The following is a 13,161-nucleotide window of genomic DNA, read 5'->3' as shown; positions in this document are numbered from 1 at the left end:
TCAGTCAATGCTTTCTCTTTTCAAAATACAAGCTACTAATAAAGTGCAGAATTGCAAAACATTAAATCAATGCACCCACATTTATGGGATACGTACATTCACACTGCGCCAAGCACAAATGAATTTTAGAAAGCTTTAAAAGTGCCTTTTATGACTCTCATGGCAAAAAAACCCCACAAAATACCAAAACCGATCCAAAACATAAATGGTATGATTTCCAGGAACCAGTAGCTCCCTCTGCTAATCAGAGTGCAAAAATTTCCATCTCAGCTGCCCAGAAGAGACAAAATAACACACTTATCCTACTTCTGTGTTTAATATAGTATGATTATATCTTCTGCCTTCAGCACTCTGACTCACAGAAGCCTAGATGGTAATCCAGCCCATAGAATTGGGACACATAAGGTTTCACCATAGAAGGATAATGAAACTTCTTTGTAAAAGTAGGTGTTCAATACAAATAGCAGAACAGTGTTCAATGAACAAAAGAGTGAAATTCTTTTTAGTCTGAATGAAGATTACTAGACTACTAGAAACACCAGGCAAATGTGCCCAAACAGATCCATACTAAAATAAAGAACAGGCAGCCAGACATAGCATTTATGTGAGGGCACAGGGCCATGTAAAGTCGATTAACTTCTAGGCTAGTGGCTAGCTAGAGAAGAAATTTATATGTATTTCTAATATTACTTGAACAAAAAAATCCCAAACAAATAAACCAAACAAAAAGCAAACAGAACAAAACATAAGCAAAACCAATAAATACTAAAAATTAGATTATAGCTTTCTCTTTGCAAAATACAGAAGAAGAATAACAACTATTTAAAGCCCATAGTTCCAACCTTTGCAACTGCAATTCAGATGAGAAACGGTCTCTATTGACAGGTGAAAGAAAGAGCTCTCTTCTCTGAAAGCACAGAAAATTAATCCAAGAACACTAAGTTCTACTGAAATATCATCTGCACAAACTTTCTGATCAGTGTGGAAAGACAGGCTTTCACAGGATCACATGAGTAAGAAAGATTTAGCAGCTAAAAGACAGGGTTAAGAGACACGTGGCACTAAGTTTTCACCAGGTTAAGAAATTTCAGACTTAGCAGATTCTAGAACTGGTGTACATATATAGCGCACCACAAAAATCAGCATATCTTGGAGTTCAAGTCTCCTCCTTTTCCTTATTTGTATTTCAACAAACAATTACTTCAACTTCATGGAACTCTGTGCAAAATAATATTTTTTCAGAGGCTGACCAAATTCAATGATTCCTTTAAAAAACGGCAGTAGCCACCATGTAACAAGCAGCCATCTTTTGACATTGTCCTTAAAATAAAATCACTATTCCTGCCAGAGTGATCCTAGCCTTTTTTTCCCAGCCACAAAAAGGGCAGTAGAATTAATAAAATCAAAACCAAACACACACAAAATAGATCAAGAAACAAAAAAACCCACACATAAATTCTGTTGCAGTTAATCACACAGTTATCTCTACTTATTCCTACACTGAAGTGAAACTATGGATACCTTGCTGCCATGACAAATAAATTCACTGTTCACTCAAAGATTTATCTTATGTAATCCTGAAATGTAGAAAGGCTGTAATTCATTTAATACTTTGAAACGCTGCAGTGAATAAATTACAGATAATCATTTCCCTGATCTGATGTCCCCAAAACATAAAGCATGTGAGGTTAAATATGCATTTCTTGTTTAAGTATCCTAACTTAGCTACCTTGAGAGACTTAGTTTAAAATGGGAGGGTCACAAAGGATACAAAGGAGTACACTTCCAGCATGACACACTTTTGCAAAGAAGCTTGCAGCTAAATGGCATGAAAGAGCCCTGGGAATTCCAGGACTAAAGAACATTATCATCAGATTTACAATGCATCTTCTTGTGCAATACTTGCTCCACTACCTGCAACACTTCCTGTGCGCCCCCTTTGATAAGCTCCCATCCTTTAGTGGCCCCAGCTAGTCCACTGTAACACAACTCCATCTTTGTATCCATTCAGAAGCTTCTGCCTGCCACAGGCAGGAGGGGAGTCCTAGCTGGACTCCCCCACTCTTATCTTTACACAGCTTTTCCGTTCACCGAAACCCTTCTCCTTTCCGTGCTCTCTCTTTGTTCTCCGCCCTGAATGAGCAATACTAAGGAGCTCATGAGATGGAATGATTTAAGTCACATATGGCAAAGACAGACAGAAAAACAATACAAGCATACTCCGCAGGGCAGGAAACGACAACCAGTGGTAAAGAGAAAGAGTTAACACCCCTGCCTTTCCTGTATGGCAGGACCTGCCAGGCTCTTGGCAACAAAAGCCACAAGGACACCACTACTCTCTTCCCCTCACTTCCAACCACGCATTCCTGTCGTAACCTTGTGCTAGCGTTGTTTGCCATGTGGCAAATAACCTCGCTGTTGTTTGGGTTTTTTTTTTAATTAATTACTAGGACTTGCAAATTAAATTGATTAAAAAACCCCAGACTTAGGTTCTGGGACACTTAACAAACCAAATTTAGGCAGACTTTTCTAAGCAACCATACTAAAGAGTCAGCCAAGAAATGAGAGAGCAGCAAATGCAATTGCATAGCAGGGGAGAGGGAAGAGGCCCAATGCTCAATTTGAATGTCTACAATTGCTGTATAGAAGTCAAATACACTGCAGCTAAGATTTCTAATGGTCCAGGAAGAACAGAATGACAGAATATTATCTCAAAGTTTACAAGCCCCAGAATGTCACAATTAAGACAGACAATTGTACAAAAATCACAGTTTGACTTCATTTCTTTGAAATATCTGTGTTTAAGTATTTCTGAGAAGACAGAAACAGGTTTCTCACCACACCTCCCACTTTAAGATTAACAAGCTAACAGAAAAGTTGTTTCCTTTACATTCTCTAAGGTTCACAGTTCATAGCAGCAAAGTCTGTTTCTTCTCCAAGCAACATCTCGCAACCCCTCACCAAAAAATGAGGGGGCAGAATTGAGAACTGAAATTGAGCACATACTAAATCATATTGAAATTTTTTTTTATCAGACAACTACTGTAAATGTACACTGTATAGAACAGCTCTTCAGTAAGGAAAACATAGGAAAAAGAACAGAATGTGGGACAAGGACCAAAAGAATTAAAATCTAACAGTGTCAAAATGCACATATGATGAAAAATGTCTGCACCTCCAAATTCTTTCTCAGGTAGACTTAAAAGATGGCGGGATGGCAAGGAACGCATAGAAATCGTACCCTATTACCTTTCATTGTTGTACTCCTATGTTATCAGTCTTCTATCACCTGCTCTTCAATATAATCCTGAAGAGATTTCTGTTTCTGCTTGTCCTCTCAGCAATACGGTAAAAAAATCCCTACTACCCAAAAATGGTGCTAGACACTCCAGCTCCTTCAAACATGGTGAATGTTGCACTCAGAATATCCCAGTCATAGACAGCTATCTCTCTAAAATCTGGAGCAACAGATTGTTTACTATCTTAGCAAGAGGTCATAAAACATAAAAAAAGGCTGCTCAGCCTACTGGTCTTTCATATTAGTTACAGATCAGTTACAGTGATCTGCCAGGTTTCTGAAGCCGTATTCCATGATTGCTGACAAGTTTGAGTTTTTCTGCCCTCTGAACAGCCACACATTGTATTCAAACAGAACAGTTATCTTGGTTCATTGTCATCATCAGCACAATCAAACACTCCTGAAAAACATATTTTTCAAGAAGTAAGACATGCTGATGCAATTACATTATCAGAAGAAAATGAAACACTACAACTTCATGGTCAGTGGCCAAGGAGTGGAAGAAGAAACAATTTAAACAGGTGTAGCAAGTTGCCTACAATCTTGGCATCTACAAGAAAATAGAAGAGTACTTAAAAATGCAAATGCACAAGGATCGAGAACAGCATAATCTAAAAAGAATGTAACTGGACAGCAGGGAAAAACAGCCTCCCCAGTAAACTCCCCTTTGAATAGGGTGCCTAACAAGCATCTGCAAACAGCCTTCTTGAGCAATCTGTTTCAGTAGATGGTCACATGGTCTCTATACTTCATAATAATCATACTCAAATCTTTACAGTTGGGCACAGGCCACAACACAAGAGATGCACGGTACTGAGGAGATTTTTCAGACAAAAAGTAGGGAAGGTCAAAGAATTCAAACCACGTAAATTATCAAAGTTCTTGTAAAATGAAGGATGTTGAAATAGAAGCCTTGCAGTGTTTAGAAACTTCTCACTTATCACGAAAGTTTTAACAGAAACTCTACTTGGCCTTGAGGGTTGGAAAAGAAAGAAAGCTGGCAAGATGAAGCTTGGTGGAGAGCACATACTAAAAAAAGAGATATTTTAATGAAAGAAAGCTTGTGACATTCCCACATCAACTTACTACTTACAATCACTTAGCAGCAACCCCTTTGAGGAATCCTCCTGTTTACACACCACTGCTAAGCAATCTTTTCACTATGGTATCTTAGTTCTGTGATAGAAAAGAAAACTTCTCAAGTTACATAGCAAAAGCCTCTAGCCATTACAGTGTTTTCAGACACATTAAAGTGTAACTAGCACAGGCCTGTTTGACAGCTCTCCACATTCTATGAAATGCCTCAGCTATGTATCTAAGTTGAGAGCACTCCTGACACTACACTCACACAACCCAAATGGAAAACCAAAATCCCACGTGTTCATATCCAAACCAGTCTTAACTTCTAAACAGAAAATGAAGTTGTCAGTCTCTGTTAGATTTGCTGAAACAACTTCAGTATTATTGCAGGTTTACCTCACAGCCACATTTTTCCTTGGCCTTTCCAATGCCTTGGCGTCTTGGGTAACAATACCATAGTGCGTAGGATAGTCTCAGAGGAGGTTTGTGGGAGATTTTTGGTAGTTCTGTAATTACAGTAGATCGCAAACACTGCTAAAGTGCAAATATCAATTTTGGGAGGCCAGTACTTGGCCTCCAATCCTTCATTCAGTTTTGCTTGAGTTGCCACTACTGTGGCTATCTCAAAATAACATCAAGGTCACCTGCTAAAGTGGTAGGAAGTCAAAGCTCACCCAGATGTTTAAAATCCATAAAAAAAAATATTTAGGAAGCCATTTGATGACACTGTCGGAGAGGTGAAAAATAAACAAGAATTACACCCCGAGCTAAACCCTAACAACAAAAATGGGTATTAGCAAAATTTTAAAGAATAAACTAAAACATATTCAAAGGTAAGTCACTTCCCCCAGCTTAAACACAGCAGAAGAAAAATCACAGGCATGCAAGGTAAAAAACCAAGGTGATACTCTACTTAATTAAAAGCATGAGTTGGCAGAGGGAGGAGCACTTTCTTCTCACCCTATATCCATCTGAACAAACATTCAGTTTAGGCCAAACAGGTTCCCAGACTTGCAGAAAGCCTTATCTATTCAAAACACAGACAAACCAGTTTAAGTACTTCTGTATGAATGTTAAGCAAGCAATCTGGGAGGTTAAACCAGTTCTAAAGAGTAGCCAGCCTCTCTGGCATAATGGGAAATGACTGGCCTTCCCAGATGTGCATAAACTATTATTAAGACTGCTCTACCCTCTTATCTAAATAAACGGTTTCCCAAGAATCACTATGGGACTTGAGAGAAAGCCAAGCAAAAAAAGCATCTTCTTTATACACAGTCAGTTTCACTAAGGAAAAAAAAAAAAACTTCACTGCCTCTTCTGCAAGTTTCATGTATGCTGGAATAAAGTAAAATCACCTTTCTTCATTTTTTTTTTTAACTGAGTCTGTTTCTCTGTTTCAAAGCCACATTCCTACATAAATGATGAAATTGTAAAAATAACCCATAATTTCATACATTTGTCTCAGAATCAAGCTGACCCATCTGGAAGTTATTCAAGATGATTTACTATTTTTGCTAAGCAAAAGAGATGCAGCTAGTCTCCTAATTAGCTCAGTATTTGAGAGGTGTAAAGGGACCTGTGTGGACCATAACTACATACAGGACGAGGCTCGACTAGGAAAGTACAGCTTCAGGACTGCAGATTACAAAAATTACAAATTACTGACCCTCTCACTCAGCTTTTCTTTGCCAATATTAACATACATCAACTTCCTCACTGGCCCTTCTCATTCCCCACACGTGAAAGAGGAAGTATGGAAAGCCAAAAGCAAGACAAGTGATGGCCAACACCTGTCCATCACAAAGATAGAAAAGTTGGCAGGAATGAAGGAAAGAGAAACGGGGTAACTTATTCCAGACCTACATGAAGCACTTCCCCAAAAACCTCTTCCAAAAAATTGTTGCCTTCTATACTTTCCAGGCCACTTGCTCACCTCTAACAGTAAATTAATTTCCCTGCTCATTCTTTTGACTTTCATTGAGAAATCTAACTTGTTATTCCCCAGGAACTTACTCATCACCATCAGAGTTTCCGTCAGCTCATTTTTCATTAAAAAAATGTCCGAAAATTTCTGTTTCTATTTAACAATCAACTGTATTGCAGTTTTATATTCTAGGTATTTACTTGGCAATTTTGAGTAGAGAGGGGGGAAAAAACCCAAACCAGCCCCAAACCAAAATCCCGTTGTTTGAAACAAATGATCAATAATTCAGCTACTACACAGATACAAATTCCATGCCTCTGTTATAGTCCTTGCCCAGACTACTAGTAATTGCAAACCCAGGTTTAATGTCCACTATATTTTGGCTGTTCTTTGAATGACACCATAACGTAAAGTCATTTGTGGAAAAAACTGCAAACATTAAAGTGGTGTAAAGTAATTTTTATCATAACAGCATAGAACGGTTGGGACAATAACCATTATTATCTGGAAAACCATTATTATTACTGGAAAATAACTTTGAAAATCATCTGGTTCCAAGCCCCTGCCATGAGTAGGGACACCTTCAGCTAGATCAGGTTGCTCAGAGCCCATCCAACATGGTCATCACTTCCAGGGATAAATATATCACCACTTAGGTTCATACTGAAAAATCCTCGACCTCATCGGTGAATTCTGTCTCTCGAGACTCAAGCACTGCTTAAAAACAGAGAAAAACTAAAAGGCGGAAATGCAAGCTTCTGGTAAGAAAGGCGGCCTTGCTGGTCAAAGTGACGGGCAGGTGCCAACAGCGTGGTACCAACATACCCACGGCACAGCAAGGACAAGGACCAGAGCCACGGCCTGCAGCTAGCCCGCCCATTCCGGGCGCACCTGGGGGCGCACCCGCGCCAGCCCCCCGGCTCTTTGTTTCCGCGCTGCAGGGACAGTGCTGAGGCGGAGCACGGCCTGCCCGGGCACCTCCGGAGCGCCAAGATAAGACATAAACAAAGCAAGGCCGGGCCGCCGGGGCTCCGCCGGGGCTCCGCCGACCCCGGCTCGGGCGCGGTACAGGCAGCGGGGCCTCTATCGCCGGAGCGGAGCCGAGGCGGGGCGGGAGGCGCCCGGCGCCGCGGCCCTGAAACGCGGCCCAGCGCGGTGCGGGCGGGCAGCGCGCACTCACCCAGGTGAGCAGGCTCTCGCCGAGCTCGGCGCGCTCCAGGCTCTCCACGTTGAACATGGCGGGGCGGCGGGGCTGCGGGGCCGCGGCCGGGTCGGTACCTCCGGTCGCGCCCCGCCCCGTCCCGGGCCGGACGGTGGCGCCGACACGTCACCGCGCCCTAACGGACCGGCCGCCCGCGCCTGCGCCCGGCGGCCGCGGGGCGGGGCGCGGTGGGTACGCGGCGCGACCCGGCGCCGTCGGGGGGACGGGGCGGGGCCGCGAGGCCGGCGGCGAGCGGCGGCTGAGGTACCGCGGGGGGACGGGCGGGGCCGGACCGGGCTGTCCGCCCCTCACAGCTGGCCGAGGGGGCGCTGGGGAGGGTGAGGGAGATGCGAATCCCCCCCCCCGCCTCCCCTTGTATGCCCGCCGAGGCACCTCGTACGCTGCCGGGCCCTCGGGTAGGAGGGGTCTGCAGCCCTTCTCCCGGCTCCGTGTCTGTGTGTCTATCTTGGGGCGGAGGAGCTGGTTAGGAGTGTGTCCGGCAGAGCTGGGAGCGTGGGTTTGTGAGGATAGTGTACCACAGGCGTTATCAATGTTGGTGTGTAATGTGTCTCGGCTTCTGGATGGAGTGGCCCCTACAAGGTTTTTTTCTCTTTTCGGAGTAGAAAATGACCTTTCACCCACAGAAGTTCTTCTGTTTGTGAAAGGAGCAGCCGCTACAAGGTTTTGCTCCTTCTGGAGTAGGAAATGACACTGCACCCACAGACATATCGTAGTATGACAGACTGTCTTAGTATCTATTGTGGTTTGGCTTGTGTATGGAGCAGCCTTGACGACGTTCTCATCTGTTTTTGGAGAAGACAGTGGCGTTAGCTTACTTTCAACAAAGCTCTGCTGTGGTAAATTTAATGAAAAGGGAACCTACCAGTATCTGAAGGGAGACCCCCTTCTTCAGGACTTCAGGAAGGTCAGAGAGACACTCGTCATTAGGAACTGTAGTGACAAGGAGTAATGGGTTCAAACTAAAAGAAAATAAATTTAGGCTAGATCCAGGAAGGATTCAGGAAGGAATTTTCTACTGTCAGGGGCGTTGAAATGCTGGAACAAGTTGTCCAAGGAGGTTGTGGATGCCCCAACTCTGGCACTGTTCAAAACCAGTTTGGATAAGACTTGAGCAGCCTGGTCTAGTGAGAGGTGTTCCTGTCCGTGGCGTGGGGATGTTGGGACTGAATGATCTTTAAGGTTCTTTCCAGTCTCTTAACATTCTACGATTCTGTAAGTTACTTGGTTAGCGCTAGCTGCAAGTGGTGACTAGGAAGGCAGGTGACTAGATATTGGAATATTGCCCAGGGAAGTGGTGGAGTCACCATCCCAATGGGTGTTCAAGGAAAGACTGGACATGACATTTGGTGTCATGGTGTGGTTGACAGGGTGGTGTTCAGTCTTAGATTGGACTTGATGATCTCAGTGGTCTTTTCCTGCCTAATTGTTTTGTGTGATTCCTCAGGTGATTCAATTAATTTTTTATCTCAAAGACAAGGCATCTGTCTGTGGCCAGAATGCCCCTGCATCCTTGCTGTGCCCCAGCCAGAGGAACTATCCATCATGGTGCAAATGGGTCACCTGAGAAATTCAAGTAACTTTCTTAGTAGTGTGTTGGATTTTGGACTGTTTGAAGTTTGCAATGAGAATGTGTGGCATTATGATAAGTTCTGCAGTTCCCTATCAGTTAACAGCGGACCTGATGCAGCAGCATGGAGTAGGCAGGCACGGGGCACTGATAACAGTGGAGGGCTGTATAAAGAGGAGGGGTCACAGATGCGGAAACTGCCGCTATTTTCCCTGTTTTCTCTGAGTTTTTCCATTTAATAAATTAGGTGTAAATTAGGTAATAAATCTGAGTGCTCCCTTTATGTCAGCTTCTTTTGAATTGAAGAGTATTGTAGAAGCTATGAAAGTTTCCAAGTTTTCCCAAGAAAGTACTTCCTTGCTGATCTCATTGTATTATCTTCAGCATAAGTTATAAATCAAATCTATCTTCATTTAAAGCTAACTTTTAGTTTCAGAATGAATTTAAAGTCTTAGAAAACTGCACAAGTACCAACTTTCCATTCCAAGTTTTAATGTGTGCTTTAAGCAACATGCTTGGTACTTTGGACAAACTATGCTTTCACAGGTACATTGCATTGCTTAAGCATTGTTTAAGTATTGTTTATTGTTAATTTACTTCTGTCATATCTTCCTCTATCTCATTTCCCACTCTTCTTTGCCTGTTGCCATGAGGTGTACACATGAGGTGTAGCCTGTATTTTGTTGATGCAAATAAACACAGTAATGCTTTTTGCCTTGCTATCTATTTTAGATATGAGGTTGTGTATGGAAGTAGCGCTTTCTACAGTAAGCAATTCTTGGGCACCTTACCTAAGAGAGATCTGAAGCCTCCTCATGCTTAGCTAAAGTATTACCATATTTCAGTAAACATTATTATAATGAAGTGACAGTATTTTCTTTTTCTTCCTGTCTGACCAGGAATGTCAGGTATCCAGGCTGAAGGCATTAGCAGGCTCTTTCTCATGCTCCTATCTGCATATGAATTCAGTTGCACCCTCTGGTTTGTTTAGTTGTTTAGTTTTGGTTGTCTATACCTTTCAGTATGTTTTGGCCTTATGAAGTGGTGGAAGACTTAGTTGGGAATTATTTTACACAACTCATACATCTCCCAGGCAGATCTTCAGAACAGTAATGCTAAACAGGCCATTGAATTTGTCTTTCTGCTTCAAGCCATCCACATGCTTTTGGGCTCAGGAGAAAAATTATTTGAGACATTTTACTTTCCCACTAGAATGGTATATTAATTTTGGATTATTTTTCCTCACAGCCTCCTGTTGTTTGCAGCTGCATTGCTTTTAACTTGCAAAACATGATTCTTTCAGCAAAAGTAGAATATCTACTTTCTTTTTTCTTCTTTTTTTTTCTCTTTAGGAAAAAATGTGCCTCAGAGATTGCTGATCTCAGACCTTGCAGAAACCTGCTTTATCAGGCAAGTGCCACAGTTGGTCAGTTCATAAGATATGCTCAACAAAATCATTATTTACCTGCTAAAATTGCCCTCTTCTCTCTCTTGGCGAGACTGTTCAGGCCTTTTCCATTCTCTTTTGCAAAGAGTATGCATACATGTAGTCAGCACAGTCCTGAAAGCAAAGGTGGTTCATGGTAAGCATATAACTGAATATTATACAGATGAGTTTGGCTGTATTTCTTGTACCAGCTGAATTGATTTGTAAACCCAAAGTTGATGCAAATTCATAATAATGATGCATTAACAGGCTGCATGAAATTCTAGTAGGATAATCCCAAATCAGTTTTAACAGCCTTGTTACAGAAGATATCAATTTATATGTTGCTATATTAGATTTTTTTTTTTTTTAGTTTCCATTAGTAAATATACCCTTTGGATTTACTGCTACTGATTTTAATAATATAGGAAGATAATTAATACTAGAGATTGTTGTGTGTGGTGCTTTATTCAAATAAGACTGTGCTCACAAAAATGAAAAGCTAATAAATCCTGTTTCCTCAGAAACACTTTTTCTAAGTACTCCGTTAATCATTTCCATTATTTCTGTTTCATAATGTTATATTTGACTAAATCCCTTCTTCAAAGTCCAACTTTAGTACACTAAGGAACCTGGATAAAATGTTTCACCTCAGAATTTAGCTGATTTAGAATTTAGGCTAGTAAACTTCCATTGTTCATCATGTGTAACTCGTGCCTGCTGTTGTTTCTGAATGCAGTCTGGGCATATCTTTGGACTCTTTAAGAAAGAGAGCATAAATAACTGTAGGATCCACTTTGCTGATTCAAATCTATTCACAAAGTCCCATTATCAACCACAGAGAGGGGCCATGACCTGCTGCTACCCTTAAGCAGGAAGTAATTAGATAGCTTCTAATGAGCCAGGTCTCAATTTTTGCCTTACATATAAGAATTTGTCTTTATTTTAGGAAATTTTGTCTGTTTTTCTCTTAAATGAAATATGCTAAATTTAGGCTATAAATATTTCAGTATAAGCTAATATATCTTCAGGGGGTGGATTCCTGAATAAATATGTTCTGTTTTAATACACTTAAATTCTTAGAAGTTGCTTTATGTTATCTGAAATAGGCCAGTCTTATTAGAAAGCTTTTGATACAAATGAAACCAATATTTTGTTCGTTTCTATTATGTGGGAGAAAATTCTGAGGGGATAAAGCATTCTTGTTCTTAAGAAAGTGTGACCTGTGGTACTTGACAAGTTGGAGATGAATTCGCTTATCCTGGAAAACACAGAACCTCTACAAATTAAGCAGCTTTTTCAAAGGGCGGGGCAATATTTTTGCTAATAAAAAGTGAAAGGAGTTGCAGGTTCTGGCTTGCACACTGGCCCACCATCACTATCTTAACTTCATAAATTTTTTCAAGAACTGATGGTGGCTGCCAGTGCTGCATCAAGATGAAAACACCCAAAACTGAAATAAATGAAAATGCAAAACTCCATTTTTCTCATCCAATTCACTCCCAGACCATCCCATAAAGGACACTTCGTTATCCAAATTACCTTTCAGATGTTGAACACATTGTATCCTGCTCACAAAGTTAATACAGTAAGGTTAATAACTTGTATCTCACGTCATTATTGCTTGTATGTTACCTCATTGTTTACTTCTCAGACATCAAGGGAATCTCATTTCTTTTTCACTGTGCTTGCACATTCCTTTGGTAATGGGTCCTAAAAGGACTCTATTGAGAGTATATTATCATATGGCACTTCCCTGATAGGCTCAGAAAACTTCAAATAGTTCAGAAAGCTATGGGGAGAATTCTGACTTTGGACAGCTGACAGCTGTTTAACACATCATGGTAAAGAATGGATTGTTTTCCATGTCTTTATGAGTCATGGCATAGGGTATTGTTGTAGCTGTCAACATTGAAAGTCCTAATACTTTTCAGATCTGAAAAATTAAGAAATAGTACATCCACACTAGTGTATATCTTCATTTTCTCACACTTCAGTGTGGCCTGTATGAATTTCCAAGAATAGAAGCCATGGTGCTTGCAGTATTGCTCACTGTAGTTCTACTTTTTTGCTTAAATCTGCATGCATTGTTCATACATAACCACAGAGGGAAGAATGTAACTTTTTAAAGGTATGTAGATTATTATTTGAAATGTAAAAAAAAAAAAAAAATTAGTGTTACTTTCTGTCAGCAATCACTCTGAGAAAAACTGATAATAAACTAGGTGATTTTCTGTACAGATGATTAATTAATGTCAGATTTACAAATAAAACTGCATGATTTTACAAAAGTAGATTGCATTCTTTTCTATTGCGAAACCTTTTCTGGACAATTTACTCTGAGGTTGTTTATACTGTCTAGCCGTCAAGAACCCTCATGGAGATAAACCTGATCCCAGTCTACTGGGATGCAGTGTAAAGCTGTAATGTAGCTAGCCCAAATGCAATGGAGAAGTAACTCCTTGTCTTTTTCCCTTTTTCTGTGTTATTTTACTTGAAGCAAGTGCCAGTAATCTGAAGATGAAATAAAGCTGGAATTTGAGATTTGAGCTTTGGTGTTTTTGTTTTTAATGTAGGAAAAAGGCCCAGCATTTTTGTCAGTTTTTAAAAGTTTGCAATTGATGTTTTTAACATTCTGGAGTTA

General features: G+C 40.8%; 2 protein-coding genes across 36 annotated transcripts in view; one reads left to right on the top strand and one right to left on the bottom strand.

Annotated features, from left to right (window-relative positions):
* The window catches only part of HOOK3 (hook microtubule tethering protein 3), an 87,133-nt gene extending 79,455 nt beyond the window's left edge, over nt 1–7,678 (bottom strand). For all 5 annotated transcript variants that reach the window (XM_086868178.1, XM_086868179.1, XM_086868181.1 and 2 more), the window contains exon 1: nt 7,483–7,678. In XM_086868178.1, the coding sequence (XP_086724304.1) occupies nt 7,483–7,539 (57 nt within the window). In that variant the 5' untranslated portion in view covers nt 7,540–7,678. The remainder of the gene's footprint in view (nt 1–7,482) is intronic.
* The window catches only part of RNF170 (ring finger protein 170), a 56,504-nt gene that overhangs the window by 7,116 nt on the left and 36,227 nt on the right, over nt 1–13,161 (top strand). For 6 of the 31 annotated variants that reach the window (XR_015280599.1, XR_015280598.1, XM_086868197.1 and 3 more), the window contains exons 1-2: nt 7,694–7,767; nt 10,444–10,501. The gene's annotated coding sequence lies outside the window, so the exon portion shown is untranslated. Of the gene's footprint in view, nt 1–7,683; nt 9,638–10,443; nt 10,675–13,161 lie in introns of those variants that run through there. The other 25 variants (XM_086868202.1, XM_086868198.1, XM_086868191.1 and 22 more) reach the window with 19 other exon arrangements.

The sequence above is a fragment of the Cyanistes caeruleus genome, chromosome Z (genome assembly GCF_971803275.1).
Source record: "Cyanistes caeruleus chromosome Z, bCyaCae1.hap1.1, whole genome shotgun sequence".
NCBI lineage: Eukaryota > Metazoa > Chordata > Aves > Passeriformes > Paridae > Cyanistes > Cyanistes caeruleus.
The sequence above is the reverse complement of the archived record's forward strand: the minus strand, read 5'-3'. Positions and strand labels throughout refer to the sequence as shown.